Here is a 16,636-nt window from a genome sequence, read left to right as displayed (position 1 = left end):
AGACACAACGCTCTGTATATGTTAGGGTATTTGAATATGGGGTTTATTTGATTAATGCTTTCACAAACGTGACAAAAGTTTGTGTCGACAAATTTCACGGAGACGCAAGTGACGCTGTGCTTTCTACAAGATTACACTAATTAGTTTAATGCCTACTGATGCTACAGCCGGTTCTGGAAATAGCAGACAGGAATATGAAAGAATTAATAATAATCAAACGAAAAATCAACATAAGGACAGACACGGTATATAGTGATGGAATTGGTTGACATAAAACATAATGGTTTTGGTTGTTTGTGTTAACATGGCATTGCTGCTGGCACTCTAGAGTATGACAATCGCCGATTATGATAATGGTCCTGTCACAATTGAAAAATCGCGGAAATGGTAAATGTCTACGAATGAGTTAATTCGGAGTCAGTGTCAATGTCAGTGAGTGAGTGAGTGACGCTGGGTTTAACAGAATGGTGAGAATGTGAGAATGGTTTTACGCCCCTTGTAGCAATATTCCAGCAATATCACGCCGGGGGACATATGAAATGGGCTTCACACATTGTACCCATGTTGGGAATAGAACCCGAGCCTTCGGCGTGACGAGCGAACGCTTTAACCACTAAGCTACCCCGCCGCCACAACCACACACTCATTCACAGATGACAATGCACAATGCACAATGCACAATAGCCTTCAGGATGCCAATCTAAGGGCAGTTTCTACTAGGTATCTAATATTTACTGAAAAAGCCTTCAAACAGCAATGAAATGTTTCACTTCGTCAGAGTAACAAAAATCATTGACACGACTGTGTGAAGAAGGTAACAAGGTGACAAGGTGACATTGAAATTAACGTCATCTGAAAACATGCTAAATCGCTTCAATGCAATCTGAAATAATGAAAGTTGAAATTCCTAGAAACAGATGAGTGGAGTGAATTTGACAAAAAACACTTTCCTTTGATCTTTCAGCTTGGATTAGCTGCTCCGTCAACAAATGATTACATATGATTCGGCTTATCCTAGCGTTTTGTGTTGATGTAGTCATGTACTGCATGGATTTCATATTTGTACTGAAGCTGAGAGTTACTATCTAGATCCCCGTATCCTGCTCCTACAATAGCGTCCAGCGCAATGTTTGAAATGAACCAGCACTCAAACGTCAAGGAAACCAAACTATCAAACCAAATGAAAAATTCAACAATATCTAACAGCATTTATCACAGAACTAAGTTTGTAATATAAAATAATAATCAGTTATTCTAAAGCTGATTCTAATGTCAACATCTCAGTTCTGTCCCGAGCTGATGTTCTATAATAAACAATCTTAAATAAACAAGTAAACGTTCAATGACTCACAATTTGTCTAGATGTCCCAGAGATTCTCATTCACCCTGGCACACAAACTACATCAGTCAAAACATTGTTCTTAACACAAACATCCGATTTAATCTTGACCAACCCACACAATTATTCTATTTGGAACATATTTACAGCTCTCAAAATGAGTATTTTAAGATGGAACCCTCCGGAGAGTTCTGGAGATATAGTTACATCCACTGAACAACAGGAGCTCATCCATAGCTTGTAGTCATCCAGTAACCGTTTCTGAGAAAATATATCCTGGCACTAGGCTTGTGTTTTCTCGTAACATTCAAATTTGGTCATAAATATTTGATACAGTTCAAAATATTCTCCAAACTGCAATCAGAAACACTGTCAACAGTTCTATACTCTGATAACAAGGTTATTACACGAAGACATGTGTATAAATCACAGAATAGAATATATCAAAGATAAACAGATGTATCTCATAACTTCTGATCCAACTCCAGCGCTGAAATATTCGAGATAGCATCTCCATCTCGAGCCAGAACTTTCTCCACTTTAGTAAGTCGTTGTTTAAGTCTTTGCTGAGTGCTGTTGAAGTCTGCTAGCAAACGGGCAAACCGCGTCTGGAGAGTATCCAGCCCGGTGTCTATCCTATCCATCTTCTGTTCCGCTGTTTCCTGTTTCTCTTCTTCCTTCCTCATAGCATCCTCATCCAGAAGGTTGTCCTTCTTTAGGATCTGTCGTCCACATTCTATTAACTTCCTCTTAGCTTCTGGGTACTCTCCTAGGGCATCCCACAAGTCGTCCTTGGAGAGACAGAAGAGGTCACTGTATCCTAGACTACGTACATTGGCTGTCCTCCTGTTGCCTGTTTTGTTGCCAGCAATGTTCAATATACTGACCTCACCAAAGACACTTCCTTCGCTTAACGTTGCAAATACCGTGTGGCCATCGTCCCCCACAACACTTAGCTTACCCCTTTTGACAATGTACATCTCCCTGCCAATGTCCCCCTTTCGACAGATGTAATCCCCGGGGCTAAACACCTGAAGTTTGAGCTTCAACACAAGCTCCACCAGGAGTCCAGGCTCACAGTCCTGAAAAATGCTGACACGCTTTAGTGTTTCCAAATGCACATGAATCGCCATCTCGGCTTTCAGTTTGTCTGGCAATGCTGCTAATACCTCCTCCTCATTTAATGATTGCTTGTTTGTCCACAGATAATCAAACCACTTAATGACTCTCTCCTCGAGTTCCTTGCTGACTTTTCGGAACTCCATGTACTGTTTCACACCGTCCATTTTTTGCTGGAACTCTGAACGAGCTGCGTTCATGTTTGTGATCATACTGCCAACATTTCCCACAATGGTGGCAAAGATTAACACACCGATCAAGAAGTCCACCACCACAAACAGATACTCTCCATCTCTCTCTGGTTGAGGGGTTTCTCCTATTGTTGTCAAGGTCAAGGTTGACCAGTAGAAACTGTATATATACTTCCGACTGAGGGGCTTGAACTTTGGCTCAGTTACGTTTCCGTAGACCCAGCCGTCCGAACCGTAACCAATAAGTCCACTTATTGCAAAATATATACATGCATTCCAATGGATAATTATCAATATATACAACACAAGATGGAATATTCTGAACATATTGGTAAAGCTCGTTCTTGTCTCAGTTCGGTCAAAGAACTCCAGGAGCCGTTTCGATCTGAGGAGGCGATTAAATCTGATCTCCGGTGTGTTCAGTCCTGTGAGGAAATAAAACAGGTCCGTGGGCATGACACTCACAACGTCCAGGATGAATGTCCGCGTTTTCATGTAGTTTTTCCTGAGTTTGACAGGGTCGGTTACCATTAGGCCTTGTTCCAAGTAACCTGGAATGACACAATAGAAATAACTATATGTTTCAAATAAAAGATCGGGGCACTGGTGTCCCAATGTCCAAATGCTCTTGGCCAAGATTTTCGAAGCTATCTTAGAGCTAAGATAGTGGTAAGTTAATGTTAATGCATGACACTTACGACCACTAGCACTAGGAGAGCTTCAAAAATCAAGGTCCTGGACTTTAACCGACAGAGTTGCGTCCCTTGGTTACCGTGAATCTCAGATTCGTTCCCAGTTTGAACCTTGGTTTGTCAGCACCAGGCTTCCACTGATTGGGGTCAACAGAAGGCTAAACGTCTGCTTCCCAATCTGCTTCCCAACTACATTAAGTTCTCCTTCGATACTTATCAAATCACTTATAACAAGGTCATTAACTCCCAATACGTTTGTGCGGGATAAAATACTCTGAAAGTAAAAGAATGAACTGAATTCAATTCTGAACAGTATTTCAGCAATATAATAACGTGCTGATGTAATAAGGGCTAAACCCTGGAGTTAATCATGCCGTTTACATATACTACGTCGGTGACATCAACGGGGACGACATCGCTCCGACACTAAGGATTTTAATTTTGGTAAATCAGGAGTAGCACCACCACTCGTACAAACTGTACATAAAAATGAGGTGTTTGTTGCCTTACACCTCACAGCAGGACGCCAGACAATCAGGTGATGGAGCAGCTCTATTGAATACAATTCCGTGTAGAAACTCCTGATCAATAGTGAGTGAGTGAGTTTAGTCTTACGCCGCTTTCAGCAATAATCCAGCAGTATCACAGCGGTGGGCACCGGGAATGGGCTTCACACATAGTACCCATGAGGGGAATCGAACCCGTTTCTTCGGCGTGGCCAGCGAACGCTTTAACCACTAGGCTACCCTACCGCCCCCTGCTGATTACTAACACGTTCAGTTGCAATAATTGATCTATGGATACTTTACAGAATCATAACCTCATTAATCCGGCCCCCTTTAATCTAAGTGGTTAATGGCTGAAATACTGCTCATTAAAACTGACTCTTTCAACCACATGCTTATCCGGGGGTCTGTAAGTAATGACAAGTCTTGACGGGACAATCCAGTGATTGACATCATGAGCATCGATATATGCCACTGAGAATCGATGACATGACATCAAGAAAGTCAGCGAACTTCCCTACCCGATCCCGTTAGTCCTCTCAAGAAAAGGAATGGTTTGCTAAAGACCAATTCTAACTTGAATCTGGTCGGGTCTATCAGGAAATACAAATGCTTGTCGTAAGAGGCGATTAATGGGATCGGGTGGTCAGGTTCGCTGACTTGACACATGTCATCGTATCCCAGTTGCGTCGATCGATGCTTGTGCTGTTGATCACTGGATTGAGTGCGGCGTTAAACAACCACCCACCCAACCAACCAACCAACCAACACCAACCAACCACCCAACCAACAACCCAACCAACCAACCAACAATCAGGAAATGTGTTGATAACGATTTGAGCATGATGCTGCAGTCCGTGTTGAGATTCCCTATGTGGCACCGCTAGCGTTTCACCACGTCCATTCTCACCTGTTCTGAACTGCACCCACATGTCCAGGAGATAGAAGAAGTCACTGAGATAGTCCAGCGTGAGCCACAGAGAGAGGAACTGTTCCTGGAGCTCCCAGAACACCGCCCTGGCAATGATGAACACGAGGTTGTATGTGACCGCCACGGAGATGAAGAACAGCCAGCGGTAGTAGAACCCCTCGGACGGGTCCACGTAGAAGTGCTTCCAGTACCTGCAGCAGAAAACAGTGAGTGAGTGAGTGGGTGGTCGGGTGAGTGAGTGAGTGAGTGGTCGGGTGAGTGAGTGAGTGGGTGGTCGGGTGAGTGAGTGAGTGGGTGGGTGGTCAGGTGAGTGAGTGACTGGGTGGTCGGGTGAGTGAGTGAGTGGGTCGTCAGGTGAGTGAGTAAATGGGTGGTTGGGTGGGTGGTGAGTGAGTGAGTGAGTGAGTGGTCGGGTGAGTGAGGTGAGGGTGGGTGGGTTAGTGGAGTGAGTGAGTGAGTGAGTGAGTGAGTTGGGCGGGTGAGTGGGTGGTCGTGTGAGTGAGTGAGTGAGCGAGTGGGTGGTCGGGTGAGTATGTGGGTGGGTGAGGGAGTGGATGAGTGGGTGGGTGGTCGGGTGGATGAGTGAGTGAGTGAGTGAGTGAGCGGAATCGTACAGTGGAGTGTTTCAATATCATGACATGCACAATTGATGTGGGATAAAAGCCCGACGTGGTACAGATCTTAAATGTTTTCCACTTCGGTCAAGTAAAACTGTCTGTTCCCGACAAAAGCTGAAAAGGTCTTCTTCCGTTCATCTTATTCAAAAGAGGTTAAGGACAAAGCTATACCTCATATTACTATAGTTCATTCATATAAGTTTCATCACATGTTTCCTTTAATTTCTTGGGGAATATATTTCGTCGGACAATTCTCTGTTGTTGACATTTTGAATTCCGTTTGTACAACTTCATATAGACGCTTGTCAATTCCCAAGATTGCACAATAATAAAGTCATCTGTTGTTGGCATAACAGCATTGCATAAAGGAAATATACGTGGCGGCCCTCTCACTGTTTCATCCCGAAGTATGCACCAGACAGGAACACCGCCGCTCCATCCCACATTACTGTAATTTGTTTCTTTGTAGGGGGGTTATAAATATTCATATTCATACAATAGCATTGTCACCAAAACTAATTCCATTGCCATGTATAGAATATCAAATGTTATTTGATATACCTCCAATGTGTAGATAATGCTTCCCTCTGAATAACCGATTAATGACTTTCTAATTTTGCAAATATGGGGAGACGGACTTCTGTGCATGTTTGACAACTGCCATGTTTGTTGATAATTCTGTTCACACATTTGTCTGAAGTTATATATCGATAATTGTCGTGCAGTGGTAGCCACTTGAAAACAGGGCTACAGGCATACAGATGCGCCTCTAATTCGATTTGGATATGAGTGAGTGAATGAGTTTAGTTTTACGTCGCACTCAGCAATATCCCAGCTATATGAAGGCGGTCTGTAAATAATTGAGTCTGGACCAGAAAATCCGGTGATCAACAGCATGACCATCGAGAACGCAGTTGGCATGCGATGACATGTGTCAACCAAGTCAGTGAGTCTGACCACCCGATCCCGTTAGTCGCCTCTTACGACAAGCAGGGGTAAGTGAAGATAAATTCTAACCCGGACCTTCGCAGGTCGATTTAGATATGAAAATATACACATATACATATGTGTGCCGGTGGCTTAAGAGGAAACAAACATTTGTTGTGAACCTCAGTTTAGCATTGTTTCGGCGTTTGTTTTGACTTTTCAGTACTAAGTAACGTTTTGATAATAATAATATTTAAAAACATTATAATTTGAGTAAAAATACCTTTTATGAATACTTGCGTCATAATTGAGAGGTCATGCAGATATTTAACGTCGGCTTTTTAACTTTCAACAGTTTAGTTCACCTGGAATATGCCATTTTGAACCCATCTTAACTCATATTTTGCATGGATTGCACGTGCATGGATCGAAGCAGTGCACGAGTTCAGGCGTCTTGTAGGCTTGCCTTTTCCATCACTTCAAAATTACACTTTTAACTTGTATTCAACAGTTGCGCGAGTTTTTTTCAGTGTAATAGAAGCCATCAGTGTGACATAATCATAAACATATGTTGTTGTTTTTAAATCTTAATCATATCGTCAACATATTGAGATTTACTGTCGCCTGTTGGCATACGTTAGAGACCCAGCATAGTCAATAATGACGCTGAGTATATAATTCAAATTAGACTTCTCTAAATAGAAATCATATATATATTATTTTTAACTTAAGTGTTTTTGCGGAGATGCGATTGAGGGTACGACTGACTGACTGACTGAATTTGGTTTTACGCCGCTTTTAGCAATATTCCAGCTACATCACGGCGGGGGAACACCAGAAATGGGCTTCACACTTTATACCCATGTGGGGATTCGAACCCGGGTCTTCGGCGTGACGAGCCAACGCTTTAACCACTAGGCTACCCCACCGCCCCTTGAGGGTACGACGATGTTACGAGTGTTACGGGGATGATACGTTTTTGCTACGGGGGTGATACGTTTGAGTTACGGGTGTGTTACAAAGGTGTTGCGGGAGCGTTACAGGGGTGTCACGGAAGGGTTACAGAGTTGTTACGAAGGTGTTACGGGGATGATACTGGATATTTCGGGGATGATACGGGTGTTACGGGGTGTCACGGGAGTGATGCAGTGTGGTTCGGGGGTGTTACATGAGAGTTACGGGGATGTTGCGGGCTGTTAAGGGATGTTACGGGTAGTAGCAGGGGTATTACGGGACGGTTACGGGGCTGTTGGCGCGAGGGGAGTCTTGCGGGGGTGTTAGAGATCTGCTTCTTATCAACATCTTGCCTGTATATATAATCTAGCCATGCAGAAAGCCAGAATTAAATACCCATTGATCTTCCAAGTGTTGATCCAGAAGCCTGGAATAATATTATGTTTGCTTCCTATGTAGTTCTTGGCATGGCCCGTGCCACATTCATCCAGCGAGTGTTTAACCTTCACTGACAATATTGTGGCAACAAGCCGCTGTTGAAAGCATGATACACTGATGGGTCGACGTTAAGACAATGTTATGCCAATAAATATTTGCATGACAGGATCTTTTCCTCTTATTGACTCAAGCGAGGCAGAAAACATTCCTCCTTACGATGGGCATATAGATGCATAGGACCCCATATAACCTGACCAAAATTATTACAAATTATTTTAAGTGGAAAGGCTCATCTGAGCAATGGCCGGCCATTGAACCACTAGCACTATTAAAGAGAAGGTCTGTCACTGAAAGACCGCAGAGATGCTGATGAATAACAAACAGAAAGTAATTTTCTCACTTGAGCAAGCGAACGTCAATAGTGAGGTTAGACCTTCCGCGCCGCCATGACACTTTAGTTAGACGGAGGAAGGCCAAGCGGAAGAGGTTCGTGACCATAGACCCAAGCGAAACAATATCCTTGCTATCCTTGGCTTAGACAAACAGAGAGTCTACACTACGGTTAAACTACGTCGATACCAGATGAAGGAAATGATAAGTAAACAACGGCAACCATAGGATTCAACCTCCCAGGACGGCTGTGGCTATAGTGAACCATCGGGTTGTGATGAGGGAAAGATTTTTCAACTGGGTTCCGACTTGACTAGCACCCTATTTTACTTGGCGTCCTGTTGGCTGGGCTTACATCAAGCTTAGGCCCGTCTGGGGAATAATTGGTCACTTATCATCTAACCAGAATAAGATTAGCGCAAGTGTTCGGGGTTTAGCTCGGCTCCCTTCTAACTTCCGATGTGCGGCAATCATTGGACACGCAGGCTAGGCCAAACCGAGGCTTGATTAAAGCTTGAAGATGTAGCGGCAATGCTGCTCTTCATGTCTTGTAATGCCCTTTGCTTTCTGTGCAGTAATTTAGTTAAGTAGACTTGCATTCACTCTGTAGCTGAACCCAAGTCGAGTGGTTTTTGCTGGTTGAACCAAGCTATTCTGGAGTCTACATGACAGCTTGAAGCACTCAGTGTTTCCAGTTCGGCCAAATTCAAGGATTGTTGCTATGTTACAAACTATGAAACGATCTGAATTCACGTGATTAATTTTTTTGTTATAATGTCAAAGTTTGAAACACCTCATCTATTTTGGTTTATTGTTATATAAATCTGCTTACCTACGCATAGGCACTTAATCGAAATTGTTTCTTTGGCGTTTGAGGGTAACTAAGAAAACGTAGAATGTTACAGACAACTTCTTGTTTATAGCAGCTTCCGACGTTATGTATATTCTTGGTCAGTGTCAGGGTGAAGGTGATTCTTACAAACACTATTACCACCACTGCAGTTAATGATAGTGTACGAATCTACACAAAACCGTCTCTAAACAGTGTTTGCTCTTAACCCTGAAGGGGCGGTGGGGTAGCCTAGTACTTAAGGAGTTGGCTCGTCACGTCGAAAACCCGGGTTCGATTCCCCACATGGGTACAGTGTGAAGCCCATTTCTGGTGACCCCCCGACATGATATTGCTGGAATATTGCTAACAGCGGCGTAAAACTAAACCCACCCACTTAACCCTGAAAAGCTGCAGGCCCTAAGGACCCAGAACCATAAAAAGTTGTGGGTCCTGAACAGAATGTGTAGGTCCTATATTTTAGCTTCAATGTAAGCAATTCTCAGCAAACAAAAATGTGAGTTTAATTTAACTCTAGTGACTGACTTGTTTTCATTTACAATACCATATATCGTCTACCATTGTAAATGAACTGAAAGCGATACCTTGTCAGTGTATGGAGTTTGCAATGCATTCAGATAACTTGTTTGAGGTTAAAAGATCACATCTCACTTCATCGAAAATGATAGTCGTTTCACTTACAGACAACAGCTGCTGATCGAGATAAATACTAGAAATACTGAATTATATTTTCTGAAAAATAATACTCTTAGTTATTGGGGATGAAAAAGCTGTCGGACATAAGGACCTGCAGAAAACAAAAACTGTGGGTCCGAGTGGTTTTCAGTCGACTTCGGGCCTACGGACCGAGGTTAATTTCGAACGCTGTCTCTAAAATGCAATAAACAAGAAGCTTGTATCCATAAAGCTTTCTTGTTGTATCGAGACCCGTGAAGATCCGGGTTAGAACTGGTCTTCAGCAAACCATGCTTGTCGTAAGGGGATCGGGTGGTCAGACTGGCTGACATGGTTGACACATGTCATCGTATCCCAATTGCATAGATTGATGCTCATGCCGTTGATCACTGGATTGTCTGATTCAGACTCGATTATTTACAGACCGCCGCGGCGTAAAACTAAACTCACTACTGAATCGAAAGGACTTTTTGTGTAACCAAAACTACGGTGACCCGGCATGGTACCAAACTCTCTCTTCCTGGTCACTTGAAGAAAATGGCACTGTGTAAATACTTCAAGAGTTTGTGTTAAATCAGGTTTCAGGCGGTCTCATAATCTGGTTAGCAGTTTGCACAAGAAAATAGTCAGGAAAATTCCAAAAACTGTATTAATCAGTGACTGGATGAACGTTGAAATCCTCACGTTTGGAGAGTTTTTGGAAGCTATCGAATGCCATTCCGTATTCCTTTCTTGATAACCCATGCCATCTTTTAGACTTTCTGGCGCAATTGCAAACAAAAAACGAATCACGACGTGCAGCCCCCGTGGAAGTTGTACCGTGAGATGGGCCCGAGGTTAGCGCAGTGAAGAACACTACAGATAAAGGGGACGTTAAACTGGTGACCTCCCATGTTGGGTAGGCGTCATGCTTAACCTTCAACCACAGCAAATGTGGTCTTTCACGGGCAACACGTTATAAATTGGTTTCCATGACTACATAACATAATCGGCAGTACTGATGGAATGAGCTGTCTTAACAATTGAAGCCTAAACTGGATGAATGAAGAAGAACATGATGAAATCCTAGCTAATTAATTCGGTGCACGACGATCTGGAGTAGGCGCTACTACTACTACTACTACTTCCATCACTACTACTACTACTACTATTACTACTACTACTACCACTACTATCATTAGGACTACTACTTCCATCACTACTACAGCTACTACTACTACTGCTACTACGATTAATACTACTACTACCACTACCACCACTACTACCACTACTACTCCACCACTACTACTACTACTACTACTACTACAACTACTACCTCTACTGCTACTACCACCACTACTACTACTATCATTAGTACTACTACTTCCATCACTACTACTACTACTGCTGCTGCTACTACTACTACTACCACCACCATTAGTACTACTGCTACTTCCATCACTACAACTACTACTATTACTACTACTACTACTACCACAACCACGACGAGTACTACTACCACTTCCAACACTACTACTACCGGTTACTGCTGCTACTACTACTACTACCATTACTACTACTACTACTACTACTTACGTCTACTACTACCTACACCTACTAATATTACTACTACTACTACTACCACTACTATTACTACTACTATGACTTACTACATACTAACATCACTACTTGCTATTTCTTCTTACAACTACTACTACTACTTCTACTACTACTATCACTCCAACAACTACTACTTCTACTACTATCACTCCAACTACTATTACTACTTCTACTACTCCAACTACTACTACTTCTACTACTACTCCGAGCCACACATTGACATTTAGTCTGTATGATACATGTATGGTATCTCTGCAGACATGCACTGAATAAGGTCGAAGAAGGTGGACGGTTATCTCCTATTTGACAGACACCCATTTGACAGACACCCAATTGACAGACACTGAACTAGAAGGTTAATTAGGGTAACACCTACGGGTATAATGGAACAGTCCACTGTCTGGTGAGTAGAGTAGGGTGAGCCTGAAACAGGTTTGTTACTGAGAAGTTTGATTGTGAGTAAATAGAACTTTGTTGTGATTAAATGATAAATGATAGCTCTTCTCAAAATTGATTTTACTATCAATTACTATAGAACATAAAAACAGGTTTGTCACTGAGAGGTTGGATTGTATTTATTGATATAAAAAAAACTCCCAATAATAGCATATGTAGAACAGAAGGTAACTGAGAAAACGTTTTGCCTGAGAGATATGGATATGTATATGTACATATTTGAAAACATTCTGATTTGCAGTAAATGAGACACCTGCATTACCATGTAAGATACGATTAATACCAATCATTTTTCTAATTTTAAAAATACTTTCTACACATTGTAACAGTTTATGTCTTTGAGTAGTATACAGTGGACATTCAAGGAAGTAATGAAAAACATTCTCACATCCAGATAGCCACAATAACTCGGTGCGCCTAGTGGCTGCAAGAGTTGTATACTCCCCAGGGAGTTGAGATTGATAATACGATGTGACGTTGAGATTGACATCCAATGATCGAGGGAACAAATACCAGCGCTTTGAGCATGCTCTAGTTGCCTGCTATATAAATACCCTATAAATAAATAAAATAAAAATAAAATAAAAATAAATAAATAAAATAACTTCATTTGTTCCTGTGTTTTTATTTAGACTATTCCATTATAATGGGTAGGTAACAGGTAGTAGATAATCTGTTCACTGAACCGTAAATGTTGTTGTTTTAAGGTGTCTGCGAACTGGCTGTCTGCGTAATGGGAGGACATCAGGTGGACAGTACCTCCCCTCCCCTTCCTACATACACGAGCATGCACGTGGACAGTACCTCCCCTTCCCTTCCTACATACACGAGCATGCACGTGGACAGTACCTCCCCTCCCCTTCCTACATACACGAGCATGCACATGGACAGTACCTCCCCTCCCCTTCCTACATACACGAGCATGCACGTGGACAGTACCTCCCCTCCCGATCCTACATACACGAGCATGCACGTAGCTGTGTAAGCGGAATTAACTTGAACGCTTAACCCCAACACATCACCTCAAGTCTCAAGTCATTCGCAAACCATTATGTGCCACGGAAAGATATATCACCTCGTAAAAAATGTCTGGGGCTCTTCAGCGCCGGGAGGTAAATTCACATTGCCGTACTACTGCGCGACCATATAGCGTTTGGTATCGCGATTATATTCCAATAGTAAAATTCCAAAAATTGGTTTCTGTTTATTGCTACAGTAAAATTTCACCCATCTACATAAATAACAATAGAAAATATGATTTATACATATTTTCATCATAGAAAACGTTTATGGTAGCTATAGTAAACACAATCGTTTCTCATGAGTGTGCGCAGAGTCGCAGCGCTGATAAACACATTAGACGGATCACGACGGGGAATTGTATAAATGATTTCTGTCTGTGACTGCCGCAAGCATTGCTGGTGTGAAAAAACGATTTATTCGCCTGTATAATATGAATGGCATATGAATACTTATGAATTAAACATCTTTACCGTCCTTGGTAGACACAGACAGAAGCCATACATAGAACAATCGTCTTGAAGGATGTTTTTGGTTTGATTATAACATCTGACGTAGGCACAACAACGAGATCCGGTGAGGCTGTATCTAACTGGATTAGAATTTTCTTGTCGGAACACAAACACATATTTGACTTCAGTCATGACAACTTTTAATATTTGAGAACTTAGGTATTTTTGTGAGTCTAATCGGAATAAATTCTTAACTAAGCGATTAGTAATTTCTACATTTTTCTTCTTTCTTTCTTTTTACTTGGAAATCTTTGATAAGTAGGACTGGCAATGGAATTAATAGGTTTGATTTAATGGGTATTGTCATCTATTTATTTGTTTCTCTTGCTCACGTTTACTATAACTGCCTCTGGTATGTGTATTGGATGACGGAACTTGAGCCTGTGTGGACAAAATGGCGGCTGCATATGATTGGTATTCGTGGTGACCACCAGGAAAGGAGAGTTCTCGCAGAGATGATACTGATTTGTATGGTAACAGGATCGTATACAACATCTAAACTCGCCAATTCGCGTTCAGTAATACTGGTGAAGGTTTACACCCCAAATACAATTCGACTAAATCTGATAAACTGTGCGGGTTCCGTTTCCGAAAATCCTTACGCAATGGTAATCATAAACCAATGCAAAAGTGTGGGTAATACCAAACTAAAGTTCCTTAGTGGAACGGAGCAGCAGGCCCAGTTTCACAAAGCTCTCTTAAGCTTAGGATCTCGTAACTTTTCTCGTAGCAATCGTGCCTACTATACTGTAACATAGGAGGTACGAATGCTTCGAGAAAAGTTACGAGATCTTAGGTTAAGAGAGCTTTGAGGAACGGGGCCCTGGTCTCCATGATATAGCTGCAAGGCTGCTGATACCGGTTTTAAGTCAACAAATTCTGAATTCAGTATTTCAAATACATGATGCCCAATTCTCGCACCACCTGTCGTGATATATTTGACTATTGTTAAACGCGGCGTAAAGATTATACTCACTCACTTACTCGACAGTGTTTCATAAGGAAGGGTTTGTATTTCGATTTGATTTGGGTACAATTGTTAATATTACAAGCGTAACTTCAGGGGCAACCTACCATGGCGTTGTATTAACAGTGGGTACTTGTTACCCTGAGCTTAGCATTAGGGGATATAACGAGGAATGGTCTGCGCGGAGTCCCAGTGATGTGTCTGAGGAAGTTATTCCTCCATGTTAAACTGTGGCATGGTGCTAGCGGGCAAGCATTATAAAACCGGCATTTGTCTCGGCAAGAATACGCAGACACACACACGCACAGACGCACGCACGTATACGCGTTATATGAGTGCAACAATCTTGAAGTGAAAGCCCCCATCTAGCTTCCCGAACCGGTAGAGTGACATTTAAAGTTTAATTCTTTTTACCATGACACGCGATTTGCGTTGTTGTCTAGAGCATAAATAACATAGTGTATTGTAAGCACAATAAAAAATGTAATCACCCGTACAATTTTGCCGACATTTTGACATGTTAGAGTTTCATAAACTGGACAATGAATCTTTATTTCGCTGACATTTTGACAGTTTTCATTTCCCACAAATACCTAGTATCAAATAATAACTTAATCATAAGAATCATTTTGTCAAGGCGGTCACGAGCAGCTCAAACAAACGCATGCAATATCTCATGAACTGAGACATCTGATAAAGCCAATGTTCATCTGTCGCCCACAATCTTCTTCCGTGACTGGCAACGCTTTCCCCACCACTTGAACTCGTGCTTACGTCATTGAAATAACCTCCAACCAAAATATTTGAACTTCACTCGACTTCTGTGACCAAGGGTCCATGGGCCGCTGGGGGAACTGAAGACAGTATGGACCGACTGTCTGTAATCGTGGCCCGGGCACATAGAGACATCTTGAAGGAATTTGGTGGCAATTCTTTTGAAGATTGATCCCGAATTTGTGGTAATGAAGCTTCTAAAGCAACTGGGCTCGAGAGTAATTCAATGTTGGCAGCGCAGACATCTCGTTTCTCGCGAGATCAGGTTCCCGTCATCGATCGCCCCTGCATTTGAGCATCTATCACAATTTAAGGTGTGTACAGGCATGAGGGATAAGGGAAGATAAACCATGGCAATTAACTCTAATTTTATTTCACTGGACGCTAATACAGTTTCGTGTTCTAGTCCGCGAGTTTTCAGTTTTGTTGCAGCAACTGGGCAAAGACACACTTAATGCTAGAGTAATTATCTCCTCGCTGGGAGCAGAGCCGAAATGGTTGATTGTATTTGAGCTAGGCAGGATTACATTATCACATACGGTGATCGCGCACGTAATATCTGCAGCGAAACGCTGGAATTTTCGTAAGGTTCCTATAAACCATCTTCATGCACCCTCATTCTTTCAGGCGCCAATTATCGTCCCATTCATCTCCACATGTCCATATTTCGTGTCCTTCATGAAATTGAGGGACTGTGTATGCAATATATCAGATCTCAACAATTCCTTCAATCCGTGATAGTGCAGGCTGCTTTGAGAATTTATTTAAACCTTAAGAGACAATCAGTTCAGAAATACCATCGAGTTCACTGGGAGAAATTTACGCCGATGTTTGGAAGCGCTAGGCGATCCGATTTCAGCCAATCAAATGATGGCCTCTTGCCAGACGCCGCCATTTTGATCAAGAGATCTTGTGAGAAGCAGAGTCATGGATAGCAAGGAGACCTTGTTCGCTTTCATGGGCGATGAGAGATTTATTTAAAAGCCTCTACAAACCTGCCATTAAGTACCACGAAAGGTCATATGCCGCGGGTCTTCATAGCAACAGTTTTTGATCGATTTATTCGGTGTCGGTATCTCGAGTTAAGGGCCACCATTTCCTTTGGTAGGTATAATGTGTCGACAAGGGATTTCAAATGTCAACAGATATATGCATATGCAGACTTTAAACACATTATCTCCTCATGTGAAGTGTACTCGTAATTTGTATGTGGAGTCCCTGTTGGGGAGACGTTTCTAACAGCTTCATATATGGGCATCAGCTTCAAGTCCATTTGAGTCCCTGTTGGGGGAGGCGTTTCTAACAGCTTCGTGGATGGGCATCAGCTTCAAATCCATTTGATGAGGTCAATATACACTACAGATGTGAGTAGGTGTTAGCCAAGTCAAACGTACATGTAAGCTAAATACTGATTTGGTTTTGTAAGTCATATACAAGGGTACAAGGAGTGAGTGAGTGTTTTGGGTTTGAATCCGTTTCGAGCATCATTCCATCACGGTTTGCCAAGGTAATATGAGAGAAAAATCCAAAGTGATGCAGGCTTTCGAACGTGATTATGCGTGCTTAATGATTAGGAACACGATGTACGTTTTTATACGATAACGAATAATCGGTGTACCCCTATGCAAATCATGACATTTGTTAAATGACAACCTTTTTAACCGTTGATCTCACATGCA

At 42.1% G+C, this 16,636-nt stretch overlaps 1 protein-coding gene across 2 annotated transcripts in view; it reads right to left on the bottom strand.

Moving 5' to 3' along the window:
• Positions 1-558: 558 nt before the first annotated feature.
• The window catches only part of LOC124266206 (cyclic nucleotide-gated cation channel alpha-3-like), a 212,420-nt gene continuing 196,342 nt past the window's right edge, over positions 559-16,636 (bottom strand). For both annotated transcript variants that reach the window (XM_046701013.1, XM_046701012.1), the window contains exons 4-5: positions 4,758-4,969; positions 559-3,200 (exon numbers count right to left, since the gene is read on the bottom strand). In XM_046701013.1, the coding sequence (XP_046556969.1) occupies positions 1,804-3,200; positions 4,758-4,969 (1,609 nt within the window). In that variant the 3' untranslated portion in view covers positions 559-1,803. The remainder of the gene's footprint in view (positions 3,201-4,757; positions 4,970-16,636) is intronic.

This window comes from Haliotis rubra, unplaced genomic scaffold (genome assembly GCF_003918875.1).
Source record: "Haliotis rubra isolate DU_JTF1 unplaced genomic scaffold, ASM391887v1 Scf124, whole genome shotgun sequence".
Classification (NCBI taxonomy): Eukaryota; Metazoa; Mollusca; class Gastropoda; order Lepetellida; family Haliotidae; genus Haliotis; species Haliotis rubra.
Note: the sequence above shows the minus strand (reverse complement) of the source record. Positions and strands in the feature narration are given on the sequence as shown.